General features: G+C 44.0%; 1 protein-coding gene across 10 annotated transcripts in view; it reads right to left on the minus strand.

Moving 5' to 3' along the window:
* Positions 1-14,225, minus strand: part of Camta (Calmodulin-binding transcription activator) — a 40,706-nt gene that overhangs the window by 20,288 nt on the left and 6,193 nt on the right. For 6 of the 10 annotated variants that reach the window (XM_072012065.1, XM_072012067.1, XM_072012064.1 and 3 more), the window contains 2 exons: positions 10,203-10,627; positions 9,627-9,963 (listed from right to left, as the gene is read on the minus strand). In XM_072012065.1, coding sequence (XP_071868166.1) covers positions 9,627-9,963; positions 10,203-10,436 — 571 coding nt within the window. In that variant the 5' untranslated portion in view covers positions 10,437-10,627. Of the gene's footprint in view, positions 1-300; positions 2,675-9,626; positions 9,964-10,202; positions 10,628-10,688; positions 10,707-14,225 lie in introns of those variants that run through there. The other 4 variants (XM_072012063.1, XM_072012066.1, XM_072012069.1 and 1 more) reach the window with 4 other exon arrangements.

The raw sequence follows: 14,225 nt of genomic DNA on the forward strand, positions 1-14,225 counted from the left end.
CTTCTGCGTATTTTGCATTTTTCCAACATCCAGCGTAACGATATGGAAATTGAAAAAAGTAACAATATTTCAAAGCGCGTGCGGAAGCCAGAAGAAGAAGAAGAAAAAATGAAATTATCACCATAGAAGTGTCTAGGATTGCGTCGTTCAATTATCGCGAGGATAATGAAATATTTAAAATAAAAATACAATCGCAGCATCAAGCCCTTAGCTCTTGGTCGTCGAGTTGTAACGTATATATACGACGATTGGAATATATCCTTCTAATCCTCGTAATATGAAAGAAACGTAAGGACTCACTTGGTGCGAGAGGCGTCGGGTAGGTCGCGTGATAGACGACACGCTGTGGATTCGAATGATTGTAGCCCGCCATTTCCGTGGCGCTCGTCAGAGCGACCGCTTCTTGGATCTTACCGATCGTGGCCGATCGTCATCGTCCTTGAACGTACGCGTAGCGCGATCGTTTTTGTGCTCTCGCAGGCATCCCCAGGCTCCTCGTGAATTTGGACGAGTGTGCGGCTGATATGGCGACTCGACAATGGTCGGTGTTCGCGATTCTAGATCGTGACAAGCTACGGCGGCACTCTTTTTGTCAGGAGAGCTTGCTGCCGGGTTCTAGGATGGAAACACGACTCGCTTGACGTTGTCCTCTACGTGAGGCTCGTGCACGTGGGTGGTGATTCCCCTTAGAACGGCAGGACATATCCCCCAAAGAATCGTGTACGCGAGCCAGGTTGTCCGTTTCAAATAATCCCTATCCTCGATTTGAAAGTCAATTTAATTTCAGCCCGCTGCTCGAAAAGAAATCAAGAGTCACAGAGAGACAATATTATTCACAACGAACGTCGCAGACTTTACTCGACGTGACGTACTCGAATTGATGGACGACACACGTGGAGGCGAACGCGTGGAAATGACACCGCGATAAAGATTTGAATCTTCGCCTTCTTCTCCTTGCTAATATAACTCTTAATTTTGTCTCTCCTTCTCTGTTTGTTTTAAATACTTCTTCGTACTAGTATAAAAACCTGGAGCCCCATTGTATTCTATACTCGCGAATAACCCGCAACAATTCTTTCACAAACCTTCTTTCCTTTCTCTCCTTTTTCGTCCACCCTATCTCCTAGTTAGTGTTCTCTGTACCTCTTCGACCTTGCTTCCTTCTTTCTGCTAGAGTCCTCGCCTCTCAAATCAAACACACACTCGTCTCGTTCTCGTTCTTTCTCCAACTCTCCTTCCTCTTTCTTTTTTCTGTTGTGCGTTCCAGGAGCTCTTATTCTTCTTATATCCTAAGTTACAACACTGAACCTGTCCCTATCGGAGGGACAAAATAATGTAAGGGTCACACAGTACAGAGAGAACTTAAAAAGAGATTCGCCCGCAGCTGACGCGTTTTACGATCGCCTTTACCGCGTTCAATCCTTTGCTTCCTCCGTCGTTTCTCTTCCTTGCTTCCCTTTCTTCCTTCCTTCCTTCCTTCCTTCCTTCCTTCCTTTCCTTCCGCCCTTCTTTCCTCTCTATCACTCTTTCTATCTTTCTCGCACGCGCGCCTTTCTCCTGCCGATACCACCAGCGGTAGAGCTTCAGAAAATAGGCCTTCCTTCTTTCTCCCTTTCTTTACTCCCTCGCTTATCCTCGCGTGTCCTCTCTCCTATTTCTTCTCCTTTTATCCTTTCTCTCTCTCCTTTTTTTTCGCGTTATAGGCTTCGTAACGATTCGCTTAGGGGCTGGAAATAGTTACTTTGTCGCTTGCGTTCCGCGTTCGCTTTGTTTGTTCTTTTGTTTTTACAGAGGTCTAAGAAATTTCTTTTTTAGAGTAGGTAAAGAGACTTTTAGGAGACGTGTGTATTTCGTGTTATTTAGTGTTATTTACAAATATGTATGTTTTTGTTTTGTTAATAAAATAGGTTCAAATTAGTCTTTGGCCCCGCGTGTCTGCTCCCGAGCGGCGGGAGCCGCAGAGTGAGCCAACCCGCGACTCTCGACCTCCGTCCATCGCCCCTCTTCTCGTCCTTCCACGACTGTCCCCTACCCCTTTCCTATTCCGCCATTTCATAGCATTCATTCCCCACCATCGAGACCAGTCCGACTATCCAGCCCCAGCCACAGCCCCTGTTCACCGAATCCCTTTTCCTTCTATCTACCTCGACCCCTCTTCAACCACCTCTCTTCAGCTGCACCTTCGATATCCAACCTCCCCACTTTACTCATATTGCCACTACCCCACTTACTTCACCCCACTATGTCACCCCCACCCCCGAACAGTCGCCCTCTTCTACGTGTTCCTGGTCGGCAAGGTGTGGGTGCACACCGAGCCAATTCCACGGAGAACTCGCCGATGCTACCCTCTGGAAAACTCCGGCGGAGTTGTAAATTAAGGATTACCGAGAATGCAAATTAATGCCTAAGCGTACATTTCTCTACCTACTCCTACTGTTCTCGACGCAGGATCATCCTGCACGCTGGAAACACAGAGTGTTGCTCCGTGTCGAGCCATGATAATCGATTGTTATCCAACCTCCTGCGGCATTTACAACGCCATGCAGGATAATTCCTGTATGAGCGTTTAACGACTCCCTTTTCGTTCGTGCTTTTCCAGATGGTGGAAGCTTTTTCCCTCGTCGGATTTACACGGCTTTGGCTTTTGCCCCGGGAACGCTCGAGAACCGCTCGCGGTGCAAGCTATCCCGGGATATGGTGAAAAAGAAAAGAATGGACGGATACTCGCGGCTGCGAGAAGCAACTTTCCTATTTTCCTGCGTGTCTTTTTGTTTCTCTCGTTTCCTTCCTTTTTTCTTTTTAATTAGCCGAGCCAGTTTAACTGGGACAAGCGAGGAAACGTTTCGCCCGAATTCGACGATAAATCGGCTTTACGCCGTGGAAATCAAGAAGCGAGGGAAAAGAAGGAAACGGAGGGATAAAAAAAAAAGTGGAAAGAGAAAGAAAAAGGAAAGAGGATAGTGCACGCTGTTTCCAGCGTGGTCTGCGAGAAATAGGCTAGGACAGAAGGGGCAGGACTTTAAAAATGCAAAATTGCAGTGATTCAGCATTTATCGAACACCTGACATTCTACCCACTGCCAATGGGGAAGTTTCCTCGAGCTGCCATCAATATTTGCGCTCGACGTAGGAACTTCCAAGCGAAGGCAAAAAGAGAGAAAAAAGCACGGCTCCCAATCGAACGTGTTACCAGTTAACAAATCGAGAACAGTTGAAAATGAAAAAAGAGAAATGTAAAAGAACGAACCCTCGGGAGAGGGAAAAAAAAGAAGGGAGGAGAAAAATGTTGAGCAGATTTGCCCGTTTGTGCACATACAGACGCAGCTCCCTAATCTCTCCTCGTCCCCCTTTACCAACCCCCCCTAAACCATATTCCACTCACAACCTACGACTCGTCGTAGGTTATAGCCGACTGCCTTCGCGCCTACACACGTATTTTACACACGTACAATGACAGCCGTACCTTTGCAGAGACTTGCAAGCTAGGCTATATAGAGCTATAAGCAGGGCATGACACAGCATACATCGGATTCTCGCAGAAAGTTCGCGTCGAATTTTAATGGAAGTGCTGCCATCTCCTAGTGACCCCTGCAAGTGGGCTTCCTATAGATATCGGCGAGAAAAAAGACAAAAAAAAAAAAAGAAAGAAGGGGCGAAAAGAGAGCAGACGAGAGACGGGGAAGGCTTGAAATCACTCGGGCGTCGGGCCCCAGTCCCTCTATCGCGAATCTGATTAATGGATGGATTCATGGGCACGAATTTATATGGATTTAAGCGGCACTTTCACGCACACAACTGCCCCCAAACTGTGTACGTGTGAATTTACGTTTATAACCCGTTAGATTTGAATTAGGCTGTTGGAAACGTGTATGGTCTGTTTACACAGATACACGTGTGGAGCATGTGCAGTGGAGCACCGGACGGTTGGCACACGCAACTCGCTCGAGTCGTACATTTTCTCGCATAAGCTCGTAATTTATCCAGAAACTGGTAATTGAGCGGATCTCGTAACGAGGGACATAACGAAATGAAATAAACCTGCGATATCTGTGGACAGCTTCATCCTCGACCAACCCCGTTGCTCGCGGTGTCGACTTATAAACAGACGTGTTTATTATTTTACGATAAATCCACGGGCTTACGTTTTTCGCCCTCGATAACGATGTCACTCTGTTAACGGGATGAAAATGTTCTCCCTTTCGTCACATTCTTCTTTCTTCTTTCTTTCCACCTACTACCGAATGTTTCGTCACGCGATGAAACAATCCGGCGTGGATCTACACGTGCTCGAACTTTCGACCTATGTGTCTATGTGTCTGTATCACGTAGCGAGGAATAATGGGAAAGCAGGAGATCAAAGGAAATAGAAACGGTGGCTTATTTTTAGAGTAGCACGAGGCCAAAAGTGGAACGCATAAGGTGCATGATTGTCGAGCTTGCGACCGACGTATGGCCAGGGATGATCGCTATTGTCTCCTACAGCTGGACCGCCAACTAATTTTTGGTATCGCGCCGAGTTTACTCGTATGCTCCATAATTTCTGACTGGCCATCGAAATGGAACGTTATACATAACTGTATTCGTTTACGACAGATTTATCGTTTTGGCCATAGAAGAACGTGGAATAACCGCCGCTTTGAGAATTGCATTCACATTCCGATAGAGAAGGTGCTCTTCACGGAGAGAGAGCACACGGACAACGGTTATAAATCATCGAGTTTCCTAATAGCTTTCAGTAAAATAAATAAAAATAATTAAATCTGTTGGGAATCCACAGCATGGAGGTAACATTGCGAGGATCAATATATCGCACGAATTTTAAATTGCACGTCATTTAGGTCAGCACGCAAAGCTGAAAGGGCTAATAACCCAAAGGTCTCCTCGTGTGTTAAATGCGATATAAATAGAGCTGTCGCCCGCTCATCCCCCCGTCGCTGTGTGTAACGACCTTAAAGAATGAAAAAGTAATTTGAATTAAAAAGCATAATGCACCCCTATTATGAGTTTTTTCACCAACGCTAAATTACCAAAATTCGATTAAAACAATTTCTGGAAATATACAACCGAGGACACGTTTCATTTAACAATCGATGCAACCGATCGGCCACAAAAATCTCGATGCAAGTTGCACGAAGGCAAAAACGTTCCTAAAAGCAATCAAAGAACAGGACGAAAGAAGAAGATCGTAGAAAAGAAAAAGTTTGGATTTCCCGGAAGGAAGCAACCAAGAATACAAACGGAAACGAAGGAATAAATTGAAAGATCAAGGTAACAATGAAAAAGGGAGGAGAAAGGGAGGAGAGTCGGGGGAAAATAAAAAAAAAAAATAGCAACGGGAGAAATTAGAAAAGAGGGTAGGAAAGAAAGAGAAAGGGGGTTCGGTCTCGTAGATTTCACAAGCGCAAACGGGGCAGGCGCGAGACGATCAATTACGTAACCTGATAAAAGTAGGTCACGTGTCAAAGTGCGGAGCCATCCCCAAGGTGTCCAACTTTTTGGTATAAGCTCGTAAATTACCAGTCAGCTAGCTGCTGCTACCCCCACGGCTTTAAATAGAACGTTGGCAGAGGCTCCTGTCCAACTATCTCTCCCTTTCCCCTCTCTTTCACCGACTGTGTTCCTCTCCCTCGGTCATCCTTCAATTCCATGCTTTCTCTTTTTCACTTCGCCTTACAAGCTCCCCTTCGTCCCTCGTGGCCTTTATCCCTCTTGTTCCTTTATCACGTAGATCGCCTCTCCGTTTCGTCGAACACGAGGCAAAGTTAGCCGGACACGTAAGTCGCCGGTCGTTAGTCGGCGACGACGATAGCTCGTCGAGCCACCAAGAGAAGGAAACAAGAGAAACGAGAGAAAGGTTGGGAGAATGAGAGTCTTTGAGAATGAGGGAGAGAGAGAGATGGAGGGGGATGAGATAGAACAGAGAAAGGGAGGGAAGGAGAAAGACAGAGGAGAAAGGAGAGGGAAAAAGAAAATTCCTGTGTACCTATTCCAGTGCGGGCCAAACAGAGATGGACAGAGAATAGAACGAGAACGTCTCTTTATGTGTGCAAGTATTCCCGTGCAGACCAGGCGAAGTGAAAGAGGGAGAGAGAGCGAAAAAGAGAGAGAGAGAAAGCGTGACGGCAGGAAAGCTAAGACAATCAATAAGATCGCCGGGTCCGAAGGAGCTCGTGCTCGGATTCGTCGAGTTGCTTCGGTACTTCTTGCCAGGGACCACGAGACTCGCGTTTAACAACTAAGTCGTAGCCTATAGTCGTTAAACGCAACGTCCCGAATTAGGATCCCCTCGAGAAAATGAACGAGGGAGGAACGAAGACGGACAGCATGAGAAACAGCAAGGCAAAAAGGAAAACACGTAGGAAGACTAAAGGTACCGAGAGGATAGAGAATTGGAAAGGTCACCAGCGGGATTTCGTGGAAGAAAAGACGAATGGAAAAGATAGACGAGAGACAGGCAGATGGAAAAGAAGGATTGGTACCTACACCTCGAGGGGTCGATACTTACTCCAGTCAGCAGGAATCGGATAGGTCAGGATAGACGGGGATAGGCTAGAAGAGACGTTGATATAAGGCATATATGTGTACAGGAGAGCCAACCAGCAACGCCTTGTTCGGGGGATGCATTCCGGCGTTTGCACGAGGATAGTAATTTCTAGATACGAACCACTAAATTTCGACGATCAGACGTCGTCTACCAACAGAGAAATTACGATCCGAGATCCTCGCGATTGCCTGGCTAGTTCGACCTTCGAACACAGGAACGAAATCCCGGGGAAAATCGATAAAGGGGGAAGAAATAGTGGAAAGACCTTTTGCTCGAGGGAACAAAAATCGTAAGGTCGCCCTACCCCTACGTAAATGAAGCAAAAGTATGGAGAGGTGACAGAATCGCCGCTCTGGCGGATATTACCGGAACTACGAATTATCCCCAGCGGAGTTTACCCGCGAGAGAGCAGTTCTTTCTGGGGGGTTGTTTCAATGGAGGGTGGCAAACTCAAGTTCTACAATGTTCACACTGGACTGTGACACCAGTCGATAAGGAAGACAGCCTGTTTAGCAATGGTTTCCGGGAAGGAGATAGAATTCCTCGTAACAGAAATTGCATATAGTTGTTGCTTCAGGAAGACGATTAAAATTCTAGTATAGAGCTGGCTGATTGGACTTAATGCGATCGCCCAAAGGTCTTATTTAAAATTCAAGCTTATATACCGCTTATTATACAACAGAATGTGTTCGATAAGTTAGCGTAAGGCAAACAGTGGACACGTATAGAAGTCTGAATCTACTTTGCAGACGTAACTCGTCGATAGACACTTTCGCTCGATAAAAATTTTCAAGGAAACTTACGCCTAAACCACTTAGAAGAAAGTTTATGCCAGAGTCTAAAACTATAATGAAGCTACGATTACATGGAAACTCGCGTCGATATCGACTTTCATGAAACTGTTTCTATTTATTTCTCGTTTATCTGGTTCTCTTTTCGCGTCGAAGGCGAAAGAACGCTTTGTTTTATATTGGATATTTTACAAAAAGATCGCGACAACGGTACATATGCGCGACGTTGAAACGTTTCAAAAAAGCATCGGATCGTGAAATTCCAGCGAGTCGAGAAGAGGGTGGTTTCAAGATCGAAACGGTCGTCCTACTTTCAGTAAAAGCATTATACAGACCTACATACATGCGTGGATTCGAAGCAAAACATTTTTTCAACCACCCTATCCACCGCGCCGGCACCGTGTAACTAGAAAATGAAAATAGCTCCTCGTATATTTCATCGAGCCATCTAAACCTCTCTGATATTTTTCGCACCAGAAATATTTAAATTATTTCCCCTTACAGGCTCGTAGCATGTTACTCGCGTTTTCCAACAATTTATATCCTGTTTATAGTTATCGTCTGTTACTAATCAGCTTGCTGACTCATGTACAAATACGCATCATGGAAAATGTTTCGAGACGAATTGAACACGAGTACGTATATTTCTGTCACGCTACGTGTACATACTGTATTTCAACGACTGTGTGTAACTGGGACTGCATATGCATACCGCGTGCATATATTCAATTCTGGAAACGTGGAACAAGCAAGTCACTTCAGGGAGCGATAAAAAGGGGCAGCTTTTGACGACGAAAGAATGGAACACGTGACGTCGAAGTTCAGGATGAAAAAAAAGGGAAGAGACGAGAAGAGGAAGAAGGAGAGAGAAGAAAAATTATACGACCGTGATAGCGAGGCTCTCGTAAGCCGGATAAAAAAAAAAAAGTTTCAAAGAGGTCTTGGAAATGGATCTTTTTTTCTCAAAAGTTTAACCAGATTCCAGCTCCGAGTAACTCAACCTTGGCGTAATAAAAACAACAAGATCTTTGGTCTAAACTCCGCTTGAAATACGACCGAATCGAGAAATGAAAGAAAAAAAAAATACATAACTTGCAATGTAATTAAATATCGTTTTATTTCCGCGAGCGCGCGAGATATTTTCAGACCTGACAAGTAGTTAAATATATGCATACAATTCGTTAGAGAACGATATACAAACACTTAACACGCTCCACCCCCCATTGTGATGTTAAAAATTCATTAAGACGAGGTTCGAGTAATTGTTTCTCCTCTGTCGTAGAAGTTAATATAAACTATGTATAATTCATGCGGGCTTAAATAGTTTTGATTCCGGGCGAAATTTGATCGATGAGCTTCGTTTAAAATTTAAATGCGGGTCTTAAAGGGGAAGTGTTCTGCACAAAATGCAGAATATTTTTCAGCGTAACGTGTTCTCTTCGTTTATTGAAACGAGACGAGTAACCAAAGGAACGCTGAAATAATAAAGCGGTTCGTGGAAAAAATAGAGGCTCGCACGCATCAAACGACGCATTCTTGGTACACAATGCTATTTTATAACGTTAACGTAATACATCTAACATCGTACTTCGTGTTCTGAAATGCATCAAACTTTCGCTTTGTTTTATCTCTTTAATTAATCTACCAATACATAAAGCGAGGCACATCGTCACGAGATCTCCAATTTGCTAGAAAACTTTTATTAGAGTGCTTTATCGTGTTGCGAAAAGCTGTGCCACGCTGGTAACATTCTTTTAGGCCATAGCGTTTCCTAATATCGGCAAAGAGAGCGGAAAAGAGTCGCGAACAGTCGTTCAAAGGATAATAAAACAAAAAATTATCGTTTCGCGAATACGTGCCTCCATTTATCGAACTTGTTCTCTCGCACAAAGAAACGGTTCGTTGAATGGAAACACTGTGCGTGCGTTCTATTTTCTCTCGAATCAACGCACTTTCGCCCGACTATTGCACGTCGATCGACTATAACCAAAATCGCGATTACCTCGTAGCCTTTTCCATCAATCGACGAATAAAACGATTGATGGCACGAGCACCGTTCCAATAGCAAGCAGGAACATAAAGCCATAACTTCATAAACGTTTGTCATCGAATGGAAACTGACGATCGTAACAGCATAGAATAGTGGCGATGAAATCGTTTCCTCTTTCAGTGCATAAACAGCAAAGTAAATTATTACCTTCTAAGAAGTATGGCCGATAGGGGAATAAATAATTCACGGGAGGATCGGCTGGTCTGTCAAAGGTAAAAGGAAGTAATGGCGGAAGTACTTACCGGAGATGGGATCCGCGCCATCGAGTTTCCTGTCTAAGGAGACGTTCTCGTGAGCGGCTTCCTTGCTCGTCCTTGGACGACATCCAGAGTTCGATTCACCGGTACCGATCCCTTCTTGGCTCTTGTGATCGTTCCTAAGATGATCGTTTCTCTCGTTCGCTTTGGAACCTCCGCTACCAACCACGACCTTTGTCGATGCTTTGCTACCGATTGCCCCGGAATTTCCATTCAGGTTCCCGTTAATGTTGATGTTGTTACCGTTCGCGGATGAATGATTGTCAGCCTGGTGAAAAATGTTCGATGTCTTCTGTGGAAGCTTGTTGTTACATCGCAAGAACTTTTCTAGTCATCACAATAAAACATTTACAAACCAACATATACTCGATGCAAAAAAAAAAAAGAAAAAGAAAGGAGGAACAAAATCCAACTAATTCTAATACAACTACGTGAGAACAAATCGGCTTAGTTGCTTCAACATTTCCGGTACAAGTTCCTATATACCTAGGTGAGGAACGTTACCCGACAGGAAAATCCAAGTTGACTCGGTCCAACCATAAAACGAATTAATCGACTCACCGTGGTGGTCATGCAGGTCGAGGAGGATGAGCGCATGACGACGATACGATTCTGATTGTGATCATTGGAGGCAATCGTGGACACAGCAGCGTGATTGGCGAGCCCATGGGTCTCGTGAGCGTTATTGGATCCAGCATTGGAATTGGTGTTACTAGTAGCAACGTTACTACCGAGAGAAGTTTGTCTGATCACCAGAACACTGCCAGCCGGCTCCAATACCACTACTTGCCTCATCCTCACCGTCCTCTTTTAAGTCTTTCTTGCTGTTACTGACGAAGAAGGAGAACGTGCACAGGTTGCACGAAAGCTTCCTCGAAAGCGATCCTCCTTCTTCGGCTGATCCAAGTATCCGACGGGAAATGCGTTCTCCAGCCTCCACCCCTAGGTTCTTAAAGCTCCAGCGCGATTGCTACCACCTGCTCCTCCTGTACACACGTACACCAAGATACTCGATATTAAAGCTGTCGTCTTAAAGGATGATCCTACCTTCCATCCTATTCCATGTCACGGCCTCCTCACTCCCTTATGAACGTGTCATTCGAGCGTGCACCACCGTGGCTTCTTTCGCAAGGCAAATCGATGAGATTATTTCGCTAGCCGCCTCTATCTACCTTTGACGATCGCTTTTCACGCGCCGTTTTACTAAAGTATGAGTAGTAACGCTTAACGCGAGTACCAACGGTCGATTTTAAATCCCTTGCCTTCGACGAGTTGTAAACAGACGATGTTACGAACTCCAAGATTTCCATATGGATTTCCGTATCTACTCTATCTTTTCAGATGAACATTTCAAAATGCTTCTACATATTGGAAATAGATTATGCTAATGTCAAAACTCTTACGTCGACGATTATTCTGTATTTCATCGATCAAAATGTACCAACGGTGGAGAATAGTAAAAATGCTGAGAGTAGGAAATATATTAATGGCCAGTTATCACGGCGGATTTCGTGGACTCGTGATAGATTGCTTGCAAAAATAAGAAATGAATATACACGAGCTCGAAGATTTGAAACCGTTCCAAATAACATCGCGATATTAAGTTCTTGGATCGGAAGCACGCGAGGGTGTTGCGTGTATCCAAAATCACGTCTGGAGAAACTATATCTTTCGAAATTCATCTTCCTTTAGACGAAGAATCTCATTTCTTTCGTTTATCGGATCGTGACCGATTCATTTACTGCTATCCCGTTCTACATTCTTGAATAATCATACGACCAGGTATAGATCTATACGGATCCGTGTAAGTACCGACAATTCTATTTTTTTACGATTTCATAGCTAGCTGGCTTTGCAAAGTTGATTCTAGTTGGCAGCCATTATCGTACGTACGATTCTTGGCAGCCATTATCATAGATTTAGCCAGTAAAATTGAGTCAAAGTCTTCCGAAAAACGAATTCCATCATAGAGATGAGAGACTTGAAATTATTTGAATAGGGGTAGAAACGTTGCCAGTTTTTTGATGAAATCCGAAACACAACATCCTCCAACTGATTGCCTTTCTTCCATAGCTATTCGTGTACTCTGGCTAGAATTAAATATCGAATTCCAATTTTTAACAGACCTTTCAAATTCAAATTTAAAATTTTAATAGTCCTTTCGGTTGATATATTCAATTCACATGCGAATTTTCAAATTTTCGACAATTTTTCACAATTTTTCAAGTATACAAACGTCCAAAGGTTTTCGCTCGAGCTCATCGAACTTTGAATTTTTCACAAATTTTCCTATATGATCGTATATTTTTTAACATCACAAATACAACCATGTAAATAAAAATGACAGCTATGTTAATGTCCTACGATTAAAAGCACGCGACTTCGCCTGTTTAGCATTGCACGACTGTGACAACATGTTCGAGTGTCCTACATTTGTAGATTCACCGATCGATAGTGAGCTTTGTGTGTTTCGTATTCTAACCCGAACATCCCCTAATAACAGCGATTAACTCGAACATACTTCCGATTGTTTCGTCGAGGGATAGTCGATAAGAAGTTTCGAAATCTCTGTGCACTTCCTGTCGATGGAACATCGGTCCCCTTAAACGAGAATCCAGGGAAAAAGACGATAATTCACAAAGGAGCCCCATCTACTCGGAATTTCGTCATCCTCCACGCCCTTTCAGCTCGTCCTCATCCCCTGGTACACTTTGACTTTGCCACTCGCCTCGACGACAGTTACTCTCCCTTTGACGAAAACAAACTTAATTTCCGGCTTGCAGTAACATTCGCGAAAATCGATTTCCACGTTCGAATCGTAGCTAAACGCTTCTACAATTCCACGATACTTTGTACTATTACTTAGATCCGTGGAATTAAGGTGGAATCGAATGAGAATTAACTATAGACGGTAATCACCGGTTCGCAAGCTAAACTATGTACGAAACAATGCGAGATCCGATCGTACTCTCAGCGAAATTTCCCTTCTCACTCGAAAGTCCATAACGACTAAGTACTCGAGAGAAGAGACTTGTCTACTCGGAATTTCATCATTCTCCACGCCCTTCCGACCTCTTATCCTCCCTCCGAGCTTGCTCACTCTCTATCTTTACTGCACTTCAGAGTTTGGGATTCACCTTGAAGACAGTTACCCTCTCGCCTTCCGCTTTGAGAGCAGAGACCTAATTCTCCAACGCATTTCAACCCTCATAAAATACGATATCACGGGAGAACGTTACTACTACGTATAACGTACGTTCAAGTTATTGCTCCTTGATTAGATGGTACGAGATTTTCTATTCACGATGTATATTAGTAAAATATCGCTCTCGTAACTTGTACGATGAAAGGAATTGTCAGTGAATATGGAAAGTTATGACTGAAAGCAGAGTAACGACACGAATTCGCTTATCCTGCTGTTTGTTTGCTCGCAAATTAACCAATTTAATGGCTGATCAAGCGCCAATAATCCCCTAACAAAAGACGTTCCAATCTTCTACGACAGGCACGTGGCTCACAAAGGAATACAATGTACATGGAATTTCGTCATGGCTTCTCGATCGTTCAACCATTCTCCACGCCCTTCCGGCCTGTTACGCCCTTCTCCTCTAGACCTCTTTGCCCTCTTAATATCTCACTCACTCGCTTTAACTCTGCGATTCACCTTGAAGCCAACCACCCTTCCTTTGAGACGCAATGACCCAGTTTCCTTCTCCCCATGAATCGAGAAATTCAAGGCATGAATTTTGAAAAAAGGCGGCTGCGATACCTTGTAACCGGTTTACGAGCACTTCTCCGGATATCGCTACAACTTTTGAATAACATATGAAATCGGCAACGATATCTGTTTCCTAGCTGATCAACAACGAATTGAGAATTCTGCACATTGCGTTGTACAATGGTAGGACTGTTCGATTTCAAGTAGAAAACTTGGACGCGAAACTGTGCGAAAACCGACGGAAGCCTTGAATCGATGAAACAATGTTCGTGTGAGAATCTTTTTTTTTCCTTTTTTCTTATGACGTACGTGTCTTAAATGGACATGGTTTCGAGGCAGTCATCGGAAAGCTTTAATTATCCAGGTTATGCAACGCTATTTACGAGTCCAGCTAAACAAGATATATTTTCGCACGCAAATGTGGCGTTACAAACACCTGAAACACTTTTGTAGTATGCGCGGAATGCCGATCAATTGCACGTGTCGCGTGTCAGTTAATATAACAGCTGACGAGTTTGTGTATCGAGAGCACGGCTAACAAACTGAACAGGATAATTTTCGTGAAATTGCCGAGTGCGTTACGAGCATGACGCCGCTACACAGGTGGCACCGTAAAGTATAAAAAGCCGTGATCGAGTTGAAGCTTCATGGAATCTCGTACGTACGTACGTGGAAATCGGCGAAGCTTATTTTTCTACGTGGAAAACCAATCAGCTTGCACGCGGTACGCGAAATTACCAACAAAGTGCGTTTCTTTGCTTTCGGGATGCGTCGTTCGGTTTTATATTCCTTCTGTTATTTATTTATACCACCTTCGAGAGTAACCGACCTAGTTCTCCATCCACATGAACACACAACCTACAGAA

The sequence above is a fragment of the Bombus fervidus genome, chromosome 10, assembly GCF_041682495.2.
Source record: "Bombus fervidus isolate BK054 chromosome 10, iyBomFerv1, whole genome shotgun sequence".
NCBI lineage: Eukaryota > Metazoa > Arthropoda > Insecta > Hymenoptera > Apidae > Bombus > Bombus fervidus.